Source organism: Cetorhinus maximus, chromosome 22, assembly GCF_964194155.1.
Source record: "Cetorhinus maximus chromosome 22, sCetMax3.hap1.1, whole genome shotgun sequence".
NCBI classification, from domain to species: Eukaryota; Metazoa; Chordata; class Chondrichthyes; order Lamniformes; family Cetorhinidae; genus Cetorhinus; species Cetorhinus maximus.
In genome coordinates, this window is record NC_135900.1 from 31,402,941 (window position 1) to 31,424,460 (window position 21,520).

Genomic DNA, 21,520 nt, shown 5'->3' on the forward strand with positions numbered 1-21,520 from the left:
AGCACTTAATGATTTATTAAAATAAAAGATCAGATTTAGGCAGCGTACAACATAGTAAATGAAGTCTATTAAAGTGTTAATCTATGATAACTGGTTTTGTAGTCTTTTATAAATCCTTTCAAAACACCCTGTTGAACATATTTGGTTACCAGAGGTCTCAGAATTTTCTATAATGCTCGTTTGCAACAGCTTTCAAATCAAAGTTTCCTTTGAACATGGGGCTGGTAGTGATTTACAATCAAATCACTAGCACTATTTTGATCCATTACAAAAGCTTTCCATTAAAATACAATATTTCAAGACCATTTATTGTAAAGCACTTTGAGAAGTTCTTTTTCATATGAAAGTTGCACCACAGATCTTTTGCCCCAAAACTCAACCCCGTCATCTAGACAGAGCGACCTCTCCACTTCCAGGATTTTGATCACTGAGGAAACTGGTGTTAATCTTTTCCCTTTACTCGCATTCTCTGATGCTTTCCCTCAACCCCACAACTTTAGCAATCCACCATTTTCTCAAACAATAACATCTTTTCAAGTATAATAAAACGTCCCAAGACTCTTTGTAAGTCTTATCAAACAAGATTTGACATTGTTCGCATATGGATATATTAGGTCAGGTGACCAAAAGCTCAGTCAGAGGGATAGGCATTAAGCTCCTTAGAGGGTTTCAAAATGGAGAGATTTGGGGAGGAAACCACAGCCACCAATGGTGGAACAATTAAAATCAAGAACGCTCAAGAGATCTTGGGGGACTGGTGGAGGTCAGAGACAGGGAAGGACAAGATAATGGAGGGATTTGAAAACAAGGATGAAAATTTTAAAATCAAAGCGTTGCTTAACTGGGAATCATTGCAGGTAAATTCCCTCACTAATTCAAAATTAAATTCACAAGTTCCTTTCCCCTAGATTTCCACTTCTCCAGATATCTCTGGTGTTGTTGACCTACCAACAGAATCACTCATTATCTCCTATTTCTAATATGGTCATAATCTTGGCTCCTTTAAGCTCTTGGGCAACAAATTTGAGTGCACCTGCTCATATCTGCCTCAGTCACGCATTGTTAATCTAGCTTGATCATTAATCCAGGTCTCCTTTCTTCCATACTGAACCACCCCTTGAAACCCTATCCTCCTCTCCCCTTAACCCTCACTTCCAACTATAATACCAAATCTTCATCTCCAAGTTTGAGACTACCTTTGCAATTGCCTATGCTGTCTCTTCTGTCCCCATTTCTAGTCCTCTCTGATGGTCTTGCCGTTCTGTGGTTTTCTCTTTCAACTCCCTATGACCCCTATACTCCATCTCAAGTTCATCCCTTCTAAGAACCCTACCTAATGCTTCCTCAATCCCCTGCTATTTCAGTTAAACATTAAACTTCTTTTCTATCTCAATGTTTGATTATATCCTCATAAATAACCTCTCTGTATCTATGACCATGGTGTTTATCTCTCCTTATCTGACTCAACCTTTGCAGCTGACTATGCCGTTCTCTTTCATTGTTTTCCTTCTACTGTCCAGCCACCTGGGGTTGCTATTTCATGCTTCCACTCTAACCTGTCTCATTGTAGCAAGCAAATCATAAGCAGCAGCTCCTTTTTTCATTTGTCCAACATATCTGGCACATGGACTGCAGCAGTTCAAGAAGGTGGCTCACCATCACCTTTCCCAGGGCAATTAGGGATGGCCAATAAATGCTGGCCTAGCCAGCGACGCTCACATTCATGAAAGAAAAAAAAAATTCAACTTCAGCACCCCCCAAGGATACATCCTTGCCCTCACTTCTTCCTCAACTGTATGTTATCTATTGTTAACATCACAGGCATGAGGCCACCTTGGAATAAGAATGCTGCTAAGACATGAACCTACTTCTCTTCATCCATTGGATGAGTTTTGTGCTGTCTGACTCCATTTGCACAGCTGAATCAATCTGAAAATTGGGTGACCTCAGTGTGGTGCTGAACTTCAATTTCTACGTACTGTTTATGACCAAGACTGCTTACTTCCACCTCCAAATAATCATCTCTTGCGCTATGCATCACTCCCAACGCCACTTTTGTCATCTCTAGATTTGATAGCCAACATTTTATTCACATTTATCTTTCACTGTCTACAAACCACACCATTCCCCTATTCCCAGTGACCATCATTGTCCCCATTGTATTTAACGTAATATTCCCATTAATTCTTCCATGGCCCTGTTCCACCTATTTTACATAGAATTTACAACACGGGAACAAGGCATTCAGCCCAACCAGTCCATGCTAGCATTTATATTCCGCTCAGGCCTCCTTCCTATCTTCCTCATCTAACTATCAGTATTACCCTCTATCCCTTTCTCTGTCATAAGGTATTTCTTTATATTCATTCAAGGGATATGCGTGTTGCCGGCAAGGTCAGCATTTATTACTCATTTGAGTGGCTTGCTCAGCCATTTCTGAGGGCAGTTAAGAGTAAACCACTTCTAGAGTCACACACAACCAGATCAGGTAAGGACTGTAGATTTCTTTCCCTAAAGGACATTAATGAACCAGATGGATTTTACTGCAGTCCAGTAGTTTCATGTTCACGATTACTGATGCCAGCTTGTTATTCCCAGTTTGTTTAATTGAATCTAAATTCTCCAGCTGCTATGGTGGGATTTGAACTCATGTCTCAGGATAATTAGTCCAGGCTTTGATTTATTTATCCGCAACATAACCACTACGCTACCATACTCTCTAGTGTCCGTCTAAATGCACCTATATTATTCGCCTCAACTATTTCCTGTGATGGTGAGTTCCATATCCTCACCACAACCTGGGCAAAGACGTTTCTTCTGAGTATCTGTTTTGATTTCTTGGTGACTATCTTATATTGATGGTCTCTAGTTTTTCTCTATGTGTCTACTCCTATCAAAACTCTTTATAATTTTAAAGACCTCTATTTCACCAACCACCTCCATCCTTAAGTTCTCCTCATCCTGCCAGTTCTAGTCCCTGAATCTGCCCCCCTCCCTCTTCAACCAAGAGCTATTTTGTTCTGTTTTTTATTTTGCTTAAGTTTTTAAGTTGAACCCATCTTTGCATTTATAGTATCTTTCACATAGAGAGCAATTCAAGCTGCCTGCAAAAGAAAGAGAATAAGCAAATAAAAAAAACACAAAATAGTTCTGAATTTTAACCTTCATTGTAGCTATACAGATATTTCCATTTTCAAATTGATACATGGTGGAAACCCAAAGTAAATTCCAGAGCACAGTGTTTCTGAAAAAATAGTGATTGTTAACCCTGGACCACAGTGGAAGTGGCTTAGTCTTGTGGAATGTGGTCACAAGGGTCATTATATTTAAAATCCTGAAGTGAAACCCCACAGTCCTCTTCACATTCTATACATTAAGAATCGTATCAACACCTTTGTCAATCTGAGAGCCTTTCAGATCACGTGCTTCAATTTCACTGACACTTAAGGCTTCATCATTTGGAAACATACTACCCTTCCAACAAACAAGATCATTAATTATTTGCTAACCTTTTTAATATCTCATGCATTTTATATAGTGAAATTTAAACTAATTAATCTCTTAATTATTCTGTTTCTATAAACTTATCTATCTCCTACTAGATTTTTGTGGAGCAAAAGGTATGGTGCTAATGAAAGCAATCAACTCTGCTTGTAACATTGCGAAACTATTACTTCTGTTCCCTTATAATTCACTTAGGGAAATTCTGCACCTGTATCCTTATCATAGTGTAATTCAGTTTTCCATTGCTATTTGTGTGAACCTATTTTACAACATTATCCATTTCTGGAGATTTATGTTTTGAATTTTTTTGCAGGGTGTGAGGAAGTAATTTTGAGAATAGGTTTTTTTCTTATTGATTTTGAGACAAAATTCTGTTAGAAATCAAATTGCATGAATTGAAATTAGGGCAAGATCTCAAAGCTGAGTATATTTCAGGGTTTTAGTTATTGACAGCTTTGAGACATGACAATAATGAGCATTGTAAGAGATGGGACAAAGTTGCTGCAAGTTGAACAAAACCAAGTCAAATTGAAAACAGCCCCAGACCACAAATTCTCAAACCCTGTTGCCTATTTAATTTTCTGAATGGCTATGACGTAGGTTAAAGTAAAATCTCAGATCTACTTTGTTCCATTGTGTATGTTTTCACTTGTAAATTCTGCTTTTTAAATTGACCACATCTGTAAACACAAGTGGACTGTGCTAAGACTTTCATTCATATAATTTGTAGTTACTGAGCTGAAGAACATTGCATGTAGTGAACAGATGGCTAAGAGTATGTTCAAAAGGGTAATCGGTGCTTGCGGCTGCGAAAGGAAGCAATTATTGTGCATGCGTCAAAATTCCAACTCAGCTACTTTATAAAATAACTGCGCAATTCATGCATTTTTTCTCCAAATCCTGCCAAATATTTACATGGATTGTTGATTGTATTTTATACTGTGAACTAAAAGCTAGATGCTTTAAGCACTGAGACTGCTACATTTCCTACATAAAATGGCAATCTATTTTTAAGCTTTTAGCATTTTTTTTCGATTTTGCTATATCAACTAAAATTTGTTAAACAGCACCTTCCAAACCCATGACCACTACCATTTAGAAAGACAAGGGCAGCAGATACATGGGAACACAACCACCTGGAAGTTCCCCTCCAAGCCCCACACCATCCTGACTTGGAAATATATCGCTGTCCCTTCACTGTCACTGGGTCAAAATCCTGGAACTCCGTCCCTAACAGCACAGGGTGTACCTACGCCACCGGGATTGCAGCGGTTCAAGAAGGCAGTCCACCACCACCACCTCAAGGGCAATTAGAGATGAGCAATAAATGCTGGCCTAGCCAGCGAGGCCTACATCCCATGAATGATTTTTTTTAAATTGTACTATGAAGTAAATTGTATCTACCAAATCAATTTGCTGATTGTGTTATTAGTAATTTAACTAATGACCTAACAAAATATTGTATATTGAATTTGTTTGGTGCCTAAATCGCTTAATTTCATCACACTTAAATATTTAATTTTTCAACACATCGATATCACATTTGACCAATAAAAATGCAACTTTATATATTTTGTTTGAAGACCGAAATTCAATCATTAATTTGTATTGGTGCAAGTAATAGGTAGAACTATCTCAATTATCTACTGCATAGGTAATTTTCACATTTGTATCAAATTGTTTAACAACATTCCTTTCATTCTTTATGTTTCATATTTTTGTATTTTCTCTAGGTAATTTTCCCCTTTTACAGTCATACATTTTGTGTTTTATTTTTAATTCTATAGATCAGTATACAGTATTGATGGCTGCCTGTGCTAGTAATGAGTCAGAAGAAAAAGTGGTGAAGTGTATAGAGTTGCTGTTGTCCAGAAATGCAAATCCAAATACTTCCAGCAGGTAAGAAAATTTACTATTTCTCCATAAACTGCATTATGAAAAGAGACCGGGGAGTGTTCAATCCTGCTCCAAGGCTCCTATCCTTTTCTAATTATAAAAATCAATGTGGTGTTGGCACAGGTCTGGAAGCAAATTTCTAGATGGCTGCAGCAGAGAGAATTAAGATGATGAAAACAGGAAAAGTAATTGTGCAGGATAGTGCTTTACACATTTGCTCCTTGCAATTCTACCTTCTTACAAAACGTTTGATAAAACCACTTTGTGATAGCCTAGTCATTGAAGCAGGTAATGCACTTGAGCTTCATGCAGCTTCAGGAACTGGTTCCAAATACTAGGCTTAATGTTTGCGATCATGCCAGCTTGGCCATATATCTGAGTAAACCTTCTGGGAGCCTTCCTCTTTTGGAATGTAACCAGGGAGCACTATTTAGATCCTCCATGAAGATAGCCATGGATAGGAAATCATTGTCTCTCTGAAGAAAGCTGCAGTGCAAATGCAGGGTAATCCTTTTTGCTGAGGTGTAAGAACAAGGCAGGAACAGCCCATAACATGGAGTTTTTAAAAGATTTATTTGAAATCAATGAGTTAGGTGTTGATATAAAAGTTCCACATATTTAATTGTACAGAATGGGTGTTGAGACTGTGGGCTGGAAAAAAATCCATTAGGAATCATTAGCCTCTGTGTCAGGACCACAAAGTAAAGAAATTATTCCTAGAGTTTGTTGCTGTTTAATCTTGTCGTCCACACATACAGCTCTAACCAGTTACTTTACAGAATCTTTGTGTTACATATTATTTGATTATATACCCTGTCTTGATTTTGAAACCTTCAATCCTGCTGTTAAACAGATATTTATCCAGCCTTTTTTCAAGGAGTCAGTGGACTGAGTCTGTATTACTATCTGATATTCTATGGGAGTTAAAACTCCTTCATTCCCTAAATTTGCTCATTTTGAATATATCTTTATATATTCCTTACCCTTGCTTTCAGCCTTATTAATATTCTGGTGATAGACTGTCCACAATATCCATTACAAGCCTATCGACTCCCACAGCTACCTCGACTACAGCTCCTCACACCCCACTTCCTGTAAGGACTCCATCCCATTCTCTCAGTTCCTTCGCCTCTGTCGCATCTGTTCTGATGACGCTACTTTCAAAAACAGTTCCTCTGACATGTCCTCCTTCTTCCTTAACCGAGGTTTTCCACCCATGGTGGTTGACAGGGCCCTCAACCGTGTCCGGCCCATCTCCTGCGCATCCGCCCTCATACCTTCTCCTCCCTCCCAGAAACATGATAGGGTCCCCCTTGTCCTCACTTATCACCCCACCAGCCTCCACATTCAAAGGATCATCCTCCGCCATTTCTGCCAACTCCAGCAAGATGCCACCACCAAACACATCTTCCCTTCACCCCCCCCACCCCCGGCGGCATTCCGTAGGGATCGTTCCCTCCATGACACCCTGGTCCACTCCTCCATCACCCCCTACTCCTCAACCCCCTCCCACAGCACCTTCCCATGCAACCGCAGAAGGTGCAACACCTGCCCCTTCACTTCCCCTCTCCTCACCGTCCAAGGGCCCAAACGCTCTTTTCAAGTGAAGCAACATTTCACTTGCACTTCCCTCAACTTAGTCTACTGCATTCGTTGCTCCCAATGCGGTTTCCTCTACATTGGAGAGACCAAACACAGACTGGGTGACCGCTTTGCAGAACACCTTCGGTCTGTCCGCAAGCATTACCCAGACCTCCCTGTTGCTTGCCATTTCAACACTCCACCCTGCTCTCATGCCCACATGTCCATTCTTGGCCTGCTGCAATGTTCCAATGAAGCTCAACGCAAACTGGAGGAACAGCACCTCAGCTTCCGACTTGGCACTTTACAGCCTTCCGGACTGAATATTGAGTTCAACAATTTTAGATCATGAACTCTCTCCTCCATCCCCACCCCCTTTCCATTTTTTCCCCCATCTTTTTGTTTTTTCCAATAATTTATATAGATTTTTCTTTTCCCACCTATTTCCATTATTTTCAAATGTATTTCCATCCATTGTTTTATCTCTACCTTTTAGCCTTTTTAGATTCCTTCACCCCACCCCACCCCCACTAGGCCTATCTGTACCTTGCTTGTCCTGCTTTCTACCCTTAATTAGCACATTCCTTTAGATAATATCACCACCCTCAACACCTCTTTGACCTTTTGTCTGTGACATCTTTTGGTTATCTCCACCTATCACTGGCCCTTTACCTAGCTCTTCTTGTCCCAACCCCCCCACTTAAACCAGCTTATATTTCACTCCTTTCCTATTTTTACTTAGTTCTGTTGAAGGGTCATGAGGACTCGAAACGTCAACTGTGCTCTTCTCCACCGATGCTGCCAGACCTGCTGAGTTTTTCCAGGTATTTTTGTTTTTGTGTTTGTTTTGGATTTCCAGCATCCGCAGTTCTTTGCTTTTATCTTATTCATGTTCTCCTGCACCATTCATTATCTATATAACAACTTTTTTTGCCAAGTTTTGGCTGTTTAAAAGGAGAGTTATAGGAGATATGATTTCTGAAGTGATAACTAGCTTTCAAAAAAAAGTACTACAAAAACATGCCCATTTATATTTTGAAAGGCTTCAACTTAAAAAGCACAGATAGGACCTCTGGTGGTAGAAACATTTACTACATTATAGTACTTAATGGACCTCATGATCCGAGCATTTCAAGTCAGTTTTGTACCATGATAGCCCTTTCGTCCACCGTGTCTTACAAATAAACATTTTTGCCGCACTGAATTTGATGTGTTTGGCTATTCAGGAACCTTTGAACCAGTGAACGTACAAATCTGGCAGTGCCACTACCATTATAGTTCATCTCCTGGTCACTGTTTTAGTAAACTATTTGGGTACTGTTGTTCACTTACAAGTCATTTTTGGAGTTGTATCACGGTGATCTAACTTCAGAGCTGCTGTTAATGTTCCTCTGATTCTAACAGTACATTTTATCCCAAACCTCAAGATAACTGTTGAAACGGCTTCTGTTTGTTACTTCAAACCCCATCCTCCAACCTTACCTTGTGAGCTCTGATAAACACTTGGAAAAGACCAATACTGTACCTTCAAATAGCTCCTGGACTTTACCCACTTTACCTGACTCCAACTTCTGGTGACTGCTCGTTGATGCTTCATGCTGACTCCACCCCACCCATCATTGTTGTCCCACCATGGGACCTCCAACTTAACTCCGAGCTCCTTCCTAGTATCAAAATAAAAACACAAAGTGCTGCAAAGCCTCAGCAAGTCTGGCAGCATCCTTTTTATTATCTCATACCTGTACCCTATACCCGTTTACTAACAGGTTTTTATACATTGTTACGATCAGATGAAGAGGGGAAAGGGATCTTTGACCACAACGGGTTCTTTTTTAAAGGATGTGCTTGCCAATTTAGAGAGCGTTTAACTGTTTGCGTGCTGTGACTGTAAAAGACACACACAGGTTTGCTTGTGAGTTTTTAAAAAGTAAAGAGAATAGTATTTATGGCACTTAACACCTGGTCTAAATAAAAATAATAAAAATTCTTCAACTTTCTCTCACGCTCGATGTTCACACAAATACATAAGTAAGTTACAGAGTGGAGGATAAATTGAACGGTTCTTCTAGAGTCCAATAAAAATTAAAGGTATATGGGTCTTTTGATTGATGACTTTGGATTGTTTCAGGCTGAGTTTGTGGCTCCCTCTGGATTCAGCATCAAGATTATTTATATATGTTGACAGACTATTTGGAGTCAGCAGCTGCTGGGTTGATTCTTAAAACATTACATAGAAAGATAGAAACTAGGAGCAGGAGTAGGCCATTTGGCCCTTTGAGCCTGCTCCGCCATTCATTATGATCATGGCTGATCATCCAACTCAATAGCCTGCTCCCGCTTTCTCCCCATATCCTTTGATCCCTTTTGCCCCAAGAGCTATATTTAACTCCTTCTTGAAAACATACAATGCTTTGGCCTCAACTACTTTCTGTGGTAGCGAATTCCACAGGCTCACCACTCTCTGGGTGAAGAAATTTCTCCTCATCTCAGTCCTAAATGGTCTACCCTATATCGTCAGACTGTGACCCCTGGTTCTGGACTCTCCCACCATCGGGAACATCCTTCCTGCATCTACCCTGTCTAGTCCTGTTAGAATTTTATAGGTTTCTATGAGATCTGCACCCCCCCCAACGCCTCATTCTTCTGAACTCCAGTGAATACAATCCTAACTGACTCAATCTCTCCTCATATGTCAGCCCCGCCATCCCAGGAATCAATCTGGTAAACCTTTGTTGCACTTCCTCTAAAGCAAGAACATCCTTTCTCAGATAAGGAGACCAAAACTGCACATAATATTCCAAGTGCTGTCTCACCAAGGCACTGTATAATTGCAGCAAGACATCCCTGCTCCTGTACTCGAATCCTCTCGCTATGAAGGCCAACATATCTTTTGCCGCCTTTACTGCCTGCTGCACCTGCATGCTTTTACCTTCAGCGACTGGTGTACGAGGACACCCAGGCCTTGTTGCACATTCCCCTCTCTCAATTTATAGCCATTCAGATAATAATCTGCCTTCCTGTTTTTGCTACCAAAGTGGATAACCTCACATTTATCCACATTATACTGCATCTGCCATACATTTGCCCACTCAGCTTGTCCAAATCACACTGAAGCATCTCTGCATCCTCCTCACAGCTCACCCTCCCACCCAGCTTTGTGTCATCTGCAAATTTGGAGATATTACATTTAGTTCCCTCATCTAAATCATTAATATATATTGTGAATAGCTGGGGTCCCAGCACCGATCCCTGCGGTACCCCACTAGTCACTGCCTTCCATTTGGATAAAGACCCATTTATTCCTACTCTGTTTCCTGTCTGCCAACCAGTTTTCTATCCATCTCAATACACTACCCCCAATCCCATGCTCTTTAGTTTTACATGCTAATCTCTTATGTGGAACTTTGTCGAAAGCTTTCTGAAAATCCAAATAAACCACATCCACCCTCATCAGCTCTACTAGTTATATCCTCGAAAAATTCCAGCAGATTTGTCAAGCATGATTTCCCTTTCGTAAATCCATGCTGACTCTGTCCGATTCTGCCACTGTTTTCCAAGGGCTCAGCTATTAAATCTTTTAAAATGGACTCTAGAATTTTCCCCACTACCAATGTCAGGCTGACTGGTCGATAATTCCCTGTTTTCTCTCTGCCTCCCTTTTAAATAGTGGGGTTACATTAGCTACCCTCCAATTTGTAGGAACTGTTCCGGGGCCTACGGAATCTCAGAAGATGACCACCAACGCATCCACTATTTCTAGGGCCACTTCCTTAAGTGCTCTGGGATGTAGCTTATCAGGCCCTGGGGATTTATCGGCCTTCAATCCCAAAAATTTCCCCAACACCATTTCCCTACTAGTATTGATTTCTTTCAGTTCCTCCCTCTCACTAAACCCTGTGTTCCCCAACATTTCTGGTTCTGTCTTCAGAAAGGAGGACACAAATAACATACGAAAGTATGTATTTAGTTGGTCAGCCATTTCTTTGTTCCCCATTATAAATTTCCCTGTTTCTGACTGTAAGGGACCTACATCTGTCTTCACCAATTTTTTTCAATTCACATACCTATAGAAACTTTTAAAGTCAGTTTTTATGTTCCCTGAAAGCTTACTCTCATACTCTATTTTCCCCATGTTAATCAATCCCTTGGTTCTCCTTTGCTGAATTCTAAAGTGCTCCCAATCCTAAGGTCTGTTGCTTTTTCTGGCCAATTTGTATGCTGCTTCCTTGGATCTAATACTATCTCTAATTTCCCTTGTAAGCCATGGTTTGGCCACCTTTCCTGTTTTACTTTTGCGCCAGACAGGAATAAACAATTTTGCAGTTCACCCATGCGCTGTTTGAATGTTTGCCATTGCCTGTCCACCTTAAAGTAACATTTCCCAAGCCATCTTAGCCAACTCGCACCTCATACCACTGTAGTTTCCTTTATTAAGATTTAGGACCCTAGACTCAGAATCAACTACGTCACTCTTCATTTTGATGAAGATTTCTATCATACTTTGGTCGTTCATCCCCAAGGGGCCTCACACAACTAGATTGCCAATTATTCCTTTCTCATTACACAATACCCAGTCTAGGATGGCCTGTTCTCCAGTTGGTTCCTCAATGTATTGGTCCAGAAAACCATCCCGTATACACTCCAGGAATTCCTCCTCTATGGTATTACTCATTTGATTTGCCTAATCTGTATGCAGATTAAAGTCACCCATAATTACAGATGTTCCTTTATTGCATGCGTCTCTAATTTCCTGTTTAATGTCATTCTCAACATCACCACTACAGTTTGGGGGTCTATATACAACCCCCATTAACATTTTTTGCCCCTTAGTGTTTCTCAGCTCTACCCATACAGATTCCACATCGTCGGAGCTAATATCTTTCCTCACTATTGCATTAATTTCCTCTTTAACCAGCAATGCAACTCCACCGCCTTTTCCTTTTTGTCTGTCCTTCCTAAGTACTGAATACCCCTGGATGTTCAGTTCCCATCCCTGGTCACCCTGCAGCCATGTCTCCGTAATCCCAACTAATCATACCTGTTTACATCTATTTGCGCGGTTAATTCATCCACTTTATTGCGAATGCTCCTTGCGTTAAGGCTGATAGCCTTAAGACTCGTCTTTTTAACATTACTTGTCCCGTTCCCACTATTTTCCACTGAGGCCCTGTTTGATTCTTGCCCTTGATTTCTCTGCCGAACACTTTTCTTGTTCCCCTTTCTGTCTTTTGTTCTTCTCCTCGATTCCCCCCTCCTCTGACTCCTTGCATAGGTTCCTGTCTCCCTGCCATTTTAGTTTAAACCCTCCCCAACCACTCTAGCAAAAATTCCCCCTAGGGCATCAGTCCCAGCCCTGCCCAGGTGTAACCCATCCAGTTTGTACTGGTCCCACCTCCTCTAGAACCGATCCCAATGTCCCAGGAACCTGAAACCCTCCCTCGCACACTATCTCTTCAGCCATGTATTCAACTGATATATCCTGCTATTTCTACTCTGACTGACTGGTAGTGGCACTGGTAGTAATCCTGAGGTCACTACCTTTGAGGTCCTACTTTTCAACTTACTTCCTAACACTATATTCTGCTTTTAGGACCTCATCCCTTTTTTTACCAATGTCATTTGTACCAATGTGTACCACGACCACTGGCTGTTCATCCTCCCCCTTCAGAATGCCCTGTAGCCACGCAGAGACACTCTTGACCCTAGCACCAGGGAGGCAACATACCATCCTGGAGACTCGTTTGCAGCCACAGAAACACCTATCTCTTCCCCTTACAGTTGAATCCCCTATAACTATTGCATTCCCACACTTTTTACTCCTCCCCTGTGCAGCAGAGCCAGCCACGGTGCAATGAATTCGGCTGTTGCTACTTTCTCCTGAGAGGCCATTTCCCTCAACAGTATCCAAAGCGGTATATCTGTTTTGCAGGGGAATAGCCACAGGAGATTCCTGCACTGCCTGCCTAGTCCTCTTTCTCTGCCTGGTGGTCACCCATTCCCTTCCTGCCTGTGGACTCTTAGCCTGTGGTGTGACCACCTCTCTATACGTGCTATCCACGATACTGTCCGCCTTGCGGATGCTCCACAGTGTCCCCAGCCATCACTCCAGCTCCGAAACCTGGGCTTCCAGGGGCTGCAGCTGGAGACACTTCCCGCACACATGCTAACCGCGGGCACTGGAAGTGTTCCCGGCTTCCCACATAGAGCAGGAGGAGCACACCATGGCTTTGAGCTCCCCTGCCATGACTTACCCCTTTAAATTAAATTAAACCTTTTGGAAGATACTTAATTTCTAAAAATATCAATTACTCTAAGGCCCTTCTTCCCTGCTTCTCGTTGTTACAGAATATAGCCCTTACAACCGATGAACGACAAAATAAAACCTTAAAAACTACAAGCAAAAGAAGTAGTCAATACTTACCTGACCGCACTCACGGTACTCAAAGGATCACCTCGTTCCCTCCTTACCGAAGTCCCTCAGTCACCAAACTCCAACTTAAGCACTCTACCGCAGCCCAAAGCAGCACTTCTGTGCAGACAGAGTCAGCATTGTAAGATGGCCTGCCTTTATACTCTCGGAATCTAGCCTCTGAAAACCTGTATAAGCCAGTTATCTAATTAACTGGTTGTAGCTACAAGCAGAGCCTGTATAAACCCTGTTTTAAAGCTGGCCTAAAACTCACCACCTTCCAACCCAAATAGCAACTTTTAGTTAATTACTAAATTAAAGAAAGACTAGACTTCAGCTAGAAATTAACTCTTAAGTTCCCTCAGTCACCAAACTCCAACTTAAGCACTCTACTGCAGCCCAAAGCAGTACTCTGATGCAGATTTGAAGCTTATGTCAAACAGCAGACATAACTCAAACTTGCACGCTGGATAAAGCGGGATCCACTCAGCTGTCCTGTTCCTTCGGTATCTCATCTGCTTGTGCCTTTTTGGCTAGGGAAAGTTTCATAAACACAAAAGAGGGTTAGCTGGCTTGTCACATGATTCTCTCTCTCCAACTAACTGGTGACCCAAATATGGTCATGGCTAGTGGATTCCTGGTGCATGGTTTCAACTTGATTAGATTATAGCTGAATTAATTCCTTTTTTAGCCAGAGTCTGTTGTCCAAAGTGATTGCATCTAATGACTTGTTCCCCACCCAGGTGCTATGTGGATGTTCTGCAAATGAGTCATGCGATGTGACTTATTCACATTCCTCATAGGTGATTATCTTTGATGGGTTCCTGCAGACAGGTTGACTCCATTTCCATGGCTTTGGAATTTGTTAGGTACAGCCATGCAAATGTTCAGCCATCTTAAAAGCTGCTATTTCAAGTCAGTGGAATGCTGTTTCAGTCTTTTAAAACTCAGTGGTTCTCTGCCAGTAAATACATAAAGTCATTTTCAATATAAAGCATGGCTTTATAAGAGTATCCTAATTTTTACGTGACTAGACCTAAATAACTCGTGCTCTCCCTGAGTCCATTTGCAAGTGTATTTTGGCTGTTGCTCAGGACCCTCTATTTCCTTCCACTTTTGCTCTTTTTAACCTCTTTTTCCTTTACCCCTCCCAGGGCCCCCTCCTTTATTGTTATGCTTCCTATCTCTTCTCCACTCTTAGGTCCTCTGCCCTCCCAATTCCCTACTCCAAGTCTTCAGTAGCATTAGACCATCAGACATAGGGGCAGAAATTAGGCCCTTCGGCCCATTGAGTCTCTTCGCCATTCAATCATGGCTGATAAGTTTCTCAACCCCATTCTCCCGCCTTCTCCCCGTAACCTTTGATCCCCTTACCAATCAAGAACCTATCTATCTCGGTCTTAAATACACTCAATGACCTGGCCTCCACAGCCTTCTCTGGCAATGAATTCCATAGATTCACCACTCTCTGGCTAAAGAAGTTTCTCCTCATCTCTGTTCTAAAAGGTCTTCCCTTTACTCTGAGGCTGTGCCCTCGGGTCCTAGTCTCTCCTACTAATGGAAACATCTTCCCCACGTCCACTCTATCCAAGCCTTTCAGTATTCTGTAAGTTTCAATCAGATCCTCCTTCATCCTTCTAAACTCCATCGAGTATAGACCCAGAGTCCTCAAACGTTCGTCATATGTTAAGCCTTTCATTCCTGGATTGTTCTCGTGAACCTCCCCTGGACCCTCTCCATGGCCAGAACATCCTTCCTGAGATACGGGGCCCAAAATTGCTCACAATATTCTAAATGTGGTCTGACCAGAGCCTTATAAAGCCTCAGCAGCACATCCCTGCTTTTATATTCTAGTCCTCTCGAAATAAATGCCAACATTGCATTTGCCTTCCTAACTACCAACTCAACCTGCAAGTTAACCTTAAGAGAATCCTGGACTAGGACTCCCAAGTCCCTTTGCACTCCGGATTTCTGAATTCTCTCCCCATTTAGAAAATAGTCTATGCCTCTATTCTTTCTATCAAAGTGCATGACCTCACATTTCCCCACGTTATATTCCTTCTGCCGCCACTTTGCCCATTCTCTTAACCTGTCCAAATCCTTCTGCAACCTCCCCGCCTCCTCAATACTACCTGTCCCTCCACCTATCTTTGTATCATCTGCAAACTTAGCCAGGATGCCCTCAGTTCCTTCATCTAGATCATTAATGTATAAAGTGAAAAGTTGTGGTCCCAACACTGACCCCTGCAGAGCTCCACTAGTCACCGGCCGCCATCCTGAGAAGGACCCCCTTATCCCCACTCTCTGCCTCCTGCCAGACAGCCAATCTTCTATCCATGCTAGTACCTTGCCTCTAACACCATGGGCTCTTATCTTACTGAGCAGCCTCCTGTGCGGCACCTTGTCAAAAGCCTTCTGGAAGTCCAAGTAGATAACATCCATTGGCTTTCCTTTGTCTAACCTACTCGTTACTTCCTCAAAGAATTCTAATAGATTTGTCAGGCATGACCTCCCCTTGATGAAACCATGCTGACTTTGCCCGATTTTACCATGCATTTCCAAGTATTCTGAAGTCTCATCCTTAATAATAGACTCTAAAATCTTACCAATGACTGAGGTCAGGCTAATCAGCCTGTAATTTCCTGTTTTTTGCCTCACTCCCTTCTTAAACAGGGGGGTTACATTAGCGATTTTCCAGTCCTCTGGGACCCTCCCTCACTCGAGTGATTCCTGAAAGATCACCACTACCTCCACTATCTCTTCAGCTGTCTCCTTCAGAACCCTGGGGTGTAATCCATCTGGTCCAGGTGATTTATCCACCTTCAGACCTTTCAGTTTTCCTAGCACCTTCTCCTTGGTAATGGCCACCAGACTCACTTCTGCCCCCCGACTCTCTTGAACTTTGGGGATGTTACTCGTGTTTTCCACCGTGAAGACTGACGCAAAGTACCTATTCAGTTCTTCCGCCATTTCTTTGTTCCCCACTACTACTTCTCCAGCGTCATTTTCCAGCAGCCCAATGTCCACTTTTGCCTCTCTCTTACCCTTTATATATCTAAAAAAACTCTTGCAATCTTCTTTTATATTACTGGCCAGTTTACCCTCACATTTAATCTTCTCCCTCCTTATTTTTTTAGTTGTCCTCTGTTGGTCTTTGTAGGCTTCCAAATCCCCTGGTTTACTACTGCTCTTCGCCACATTGTATGCTTTCTTTTTAGCTTTTATGCTGTCCCTGACTTCCCTTGTCAGCCATGGTTGCCTCGTCCTCCCTTTAGTATGCTTCTTCTTCCTAGGGATGAATTTTTGCTATGTCTCCCAAATTACTCCCAGAAACTCCTGCCATTGCTGTTCCACTGTCTTTCCTGCTAGGCTCATCTCCCAGTCAATTCTGGCCAGCTCCTCCCTCATGCCTCTGTAGTTGCCTTTATTCAACTGTAATACCGTTACATCTGATTCCAGCTTTTACCTCTCAAATTGCAGGGTAAATTCTATCATATTATGGTCACTTCCTCCTAAAGGTTCCTTCACCTTAAGCTCCCTTATCAAATCTGCCTCATTACACATCACTAAATCTAGAATTGCCTGTTTCCTTGTGGGCTCCACCACAAGCTGCTCCAAAAAGCCATCTCGTAGACATTCCACAAATTCCTTTTCTTTGGATCCACTACCAACCTGATTATCCCAGTCTACCTGCATATTGAAATCCCCCATGATCACTGTAAACTTGCCTTTCTTACACGCCTTTTCTATCTCCTGGTGTATCTTGTGCCCCACATCCTGACTACTGTTCGGAGGCCTATACATAACTCCCATTATGGTTTTTTAACCTTTGCGATTCCTCAACTCTACCCACACAGATTCTACATCATCTGACCCTATGTCATTTCTTGCTATCGATTTAATTTCATTTCGTACGAACAAAGCAACCCCACCCCCTCTGCCAACCTGCCTATCTTTTCGATAGGATGTATATCCTTGGATATTTAGTTCCCAGTCCTGATCCCGTTGCAGCCATGTCTCCGTGATGCCCACCACATCATACCTGCCAATTTCAATCTGCGCCACAAGCTCAATTACCTTATTTCATATACTGCGTGCATTCAGATACAACACCTTCAGTCCTATATTTCCCGTCCCCTTTCTCATTGTCATCCCTTTATCTGATGTGCTTGAAGTTAGATTCCTAGCCCTTTCCAAACACTCTGTCCTATTTTGTGTCCTGGGGACTTTAATAGCCTCTCCTGGGCTCTCCTTTCTTTTCAGTTTTTTCATAATTTTCCATGAAGTTGAATCCACCCCCCCACACGCTAACCTGCTGCTTTGTTTCCCATTAGTCATACTTCTTGGAGTTTTACCCTTCCCTACCCCCCCCCCCCCCCCCCCCCCCACTTTCTAGTTTAAGGTCCTGTTGACCACCCTATTTACCCTTTTCGCTAGAACATTGGTCCCAGATCGGTTCAGGTGGAGACCGTCCCAACGGTACAGATCTCTCCTGTTCCAATACTGATGCCAGTGCCTCACGAAATGGAACCCCTCTTTCCTGCACCACTCCATTAGCCACGTGTTTACTTCCCTTATTCGCGCAATTTGCACGTGGCTCGGGTAGTAATCCGGAGATTATAAACCTTGAGGACCTGTTCTTTAATTTAGTTCTTAGTTCCTGATAATCCCCAAACAGGTCCTCTTTCCTAGTCTTTCCTAGTCTTACCTATGTTATTTGTCCCGACGTGGACCACAACAACTGGATCCTCCCGCTCTCTCTCCAATATCATTTCAAGCCGGTCAGAGATGTCCCTCACCCTGGTACCGGGCAGGCAACATACCATGCAGGACTCTCGATCCTGCTTACAAAGGATGCTATCAATTCCCCTAATTATAGAATCCCCTACAACTACCACTTGTCTTTTTGCTCCCCCCTCTTGAATGGCCTCCTGTGCCACGGTGCCGTGGTCAGCTGGCTCATCCTCCTTACAGCCCTGTTCCTCATCCACATAGGGAGCAAGTACCACGTACCTGTTGGACAAGGTCAAGAGCTGAGGCTCCTCTGTTCCTGAACACAGGATCCCTTTACCTGCCTCACTTGCAGTCACACCCTGCTGATCCTGACCACTGACCGAATTTGAGGTACTTAATCTACCGGGTGTGACCGCCTCCTGAAACAAAGCGTCCAGGTAACTCTCCCCCTCCTGATGTGCCACAGCGTCTGGAGCTCGGACTCCAGCTCATCAATTCTGAGCCGGAGTTCCTCCAGCAGCCAACACTTGCTGCAGATGTGGTCACTGCAGCTCGCAATGGGATCTGCCAGCTCCCACATCATATAGCTACAGCACATCACCTGCCCAGCCATCTCAACTTAGATAATTATTTTATTAATTAGCTTTGCAGTGCTTTTGTTTCCAAATTTGGTACAGATTTCCTACCAAACAATCAGGTCATAGCTTTCCTGTGATGTCACTTTTTCAGTTTTGGCTTCAGTTACTCTGTGCCCCGAGGTCACTGCTCCGGTGCTCCTCCCTCTGAGTCTGCTCCCTGGAGACAAGGCCACGAATCCCCAAGGTAAGCTCGATTTATACTCACTGCTCCGGTGCTCCTCCCTCCGAGTCTGCTCCCAGGATTTACTCACCAATCAGCTGCTTTTTCTTTAAAATCCACTTTCAGAAGAGTGTCACTCGCAGGCCTGGTGCACTCCTGAAGGCACTGCCTCTTCCTCTCTTTTTTAGGTTTGAGGAGAAGGGAGGGATGGAAACACTACAGCAATGTAATGTTTGGGGCTGTTCCGTCCTTTGACAGTGGCACCTCCTCAATTCCCTCCTGAGTCGCGGTGTCTGTGGTGACTTCTCCCAGAATGCTTCAGTCACTTCTCACCAGCGCCCTCTGTTGGAATCTCTTCTTCCTGTTGAGTTCAAGAGTCCTTCTCCTCGATTCCCTCCTGAGTCGCGGTGGCTGTGGTGACTTCTCCCAGAATGCTTCAGTCACTTCTCACCAGCGCCCTCTGTACTTCTTGACCTATCCTCTCTCTTGCTGTCTTCCCAGGCTTGACTCCCTGTTTCTTAGGCCTACTGCTTCCGTGTGTGCCTCTCATAGCATCCTCCAAAGGGCTCATCCAGCCACTTAGTGCCAGCTCTCAAAGAGCAGCACCCCCAATTGCCCCATCCCTCTCTCTCGTCAACCTCCTGACCCAGTGTGCCTGCTGAAGGATAATCTTGCTAAACTTCTTCCGGTCCAACTCACAGTTACTGCTGACGCTGTGGATTCTGCCAGTAGATCAGGTCTGACTACTCCTTTATGCATCACCTTCCAGAATGTCAATTTATTTGTGAACAAGGCTCTTGCCATCCATGAAATTATTGTGAAGAATCACATCGACATCATGACCTTAACCGAAACCTGGTTCAGGGATGATGATATGTTTCCCATTTATGAAGCCTCCCTGCCTGGATATGTCTTCCATCATTTGCCCCACCAAGACTATCATATGGCATTGTAATGCTTATCACCAGGCCACACCCTGGCCTACTTCCCTGACATTTTCTCCTCTAAGCATCTCACCTTCTTCCGCCCTCTTACCTCTCTTTCAAAATCATCATTCTGTACCAGCCCCCCAAGACCGATAATAGTTTTTTCACTGAAGTTATCTTCACTGCTTCCCCCCTTCAGTTACAACACTGGCATCTACGCAACAGTGTGGAAAGTTGCCCAGCTATGTTATGTCCACAATAAGCAAGACTAATTACCGTCCAATCATCAACAAAGTGGTGTCGTCAACAGTGCTATCAAGTGGCACTTACACAGCAATAGCATGCACACTGGTGCTCGGTTTGGGTTCTGCCAGGGCCTTGGTCCAAACATGGACAAAGAGCTGAACTCAAGACTTGAGATGAGAGTGACTGCCCTTGACATCAAGGCAGCATTTGACTGAATATGGCATCAAGGAGCTCTAGAAAAACTGAAATCAATGAGAATCAGGGCAAACCCTCCACGGGTTGGAGTCATATCTAGCATAAAGGAAGATGGTTGTAGTTGTTGGAGATCAATCATTTCAGTCCCAGGGCATTGTTGCAGTAGTTCTTCAGGGTAGTGTCCTAGGCCGAACCATCTTCAGCTGCTTCATCAGTGATCCTCCGTCCATCATAAGGTCAGAAGAGTGGATGTTGCACAATGTTCTGTACCATTTGTGACTCCTCAGACACTGAAGCAGTCTGTGTCCATGTGCAGCATGACCTGGACAACATTCAGGCTTGGGCTGATAGTGGCAAGTAACCCCCATTCGTGCTACACAAATAGCAGGCAATGACCATCTCCAACAAGAGAAATTCCAACCATCTCCTTTTGACATTCAATGGCATTACCATCACTGAATCCCCCAATATCAATATCCTTGGGTTACCATTGACCAGAAACTTAACTGTAGCAGCCATATAAACACTGACTACAAAAGCAGATCAAAGGCTGGAATTTCTGCAGTGAGTAACTCAGCTCCTGACTCCCTAAAGCCTGTCCACCATCTACAAGGCACAAGTCAGTAGTGTGATGGAATACTCCCCACTTACCTGGATGAGTACAGCTCCAACAATACTCAAGAAGTTTGACACCATCTAGGACGCCTCAGCCACAAATATTCACTCCCTCCACCACCGACACATAGTGGCAGCAGCGTGTGCCATCTGCAAGATGCACTGCAGGAGCTCATAAAGCCTCCTCAGACAGCAACTTTCAAACCCACAACCACTACTGTCTAGAAGGACAAAGACAGCAGGCACATGGGAATACCACCATCTGGAAGTTCCCATCCAAGTCCCTCATCATACTGACTTGGAAATATATCGCCATTCCTTCACTGTCGCTGGGTCAAAATCCTGGAACTCCGTCCCTACCTGCACCACATGGACTGGAGTGGTTCAAGAAGGCAGCCACCACCACTGCAAGGACAATTAGGGATGGGCAATAAATGCTGTCCTAGCCAGCAGCACCCACATCCCATGAATGAATATTTAAAAAATTCCCCCTCTGAGCTCACCTTGTCCATGAGACCCAACTCCCACTCCCTCGATCGTATTCTAATTAAACTGCTTACCACAGAACTCCCCCTCCTGGTCCCCATATTAGCAGATGTTGTTCACAGTTCTCTCT

At 43.2% G+C, this 21,520-nt stretch overlaps 1 protein-coding gene across 1 annotated transcript in view; it reads left to right on the plus strand.

Annotated features, from left to right (window-relative positions):
- asz1 (ankyrin repeat, SAM and basic leucine zipper domain containing 1) overlaps positions 1 to 21,520 on the plus strand; it is a 128,225-nt gene that overhangs the window by 44,942 nt on the left and 61,763 nt on the right. Inside the window, exon 4 of the mRNA XM_078568564.1 lies at positions 5,292 to 5,403. Within this exon, the coding sequence (XP_078424690.1) occupies positions 5,292 to 5,403 (112 nt within the window). The remainder of the gene's footprint in view (positions 1 to 5,291; positions 5,404 to 21,520) is intronic.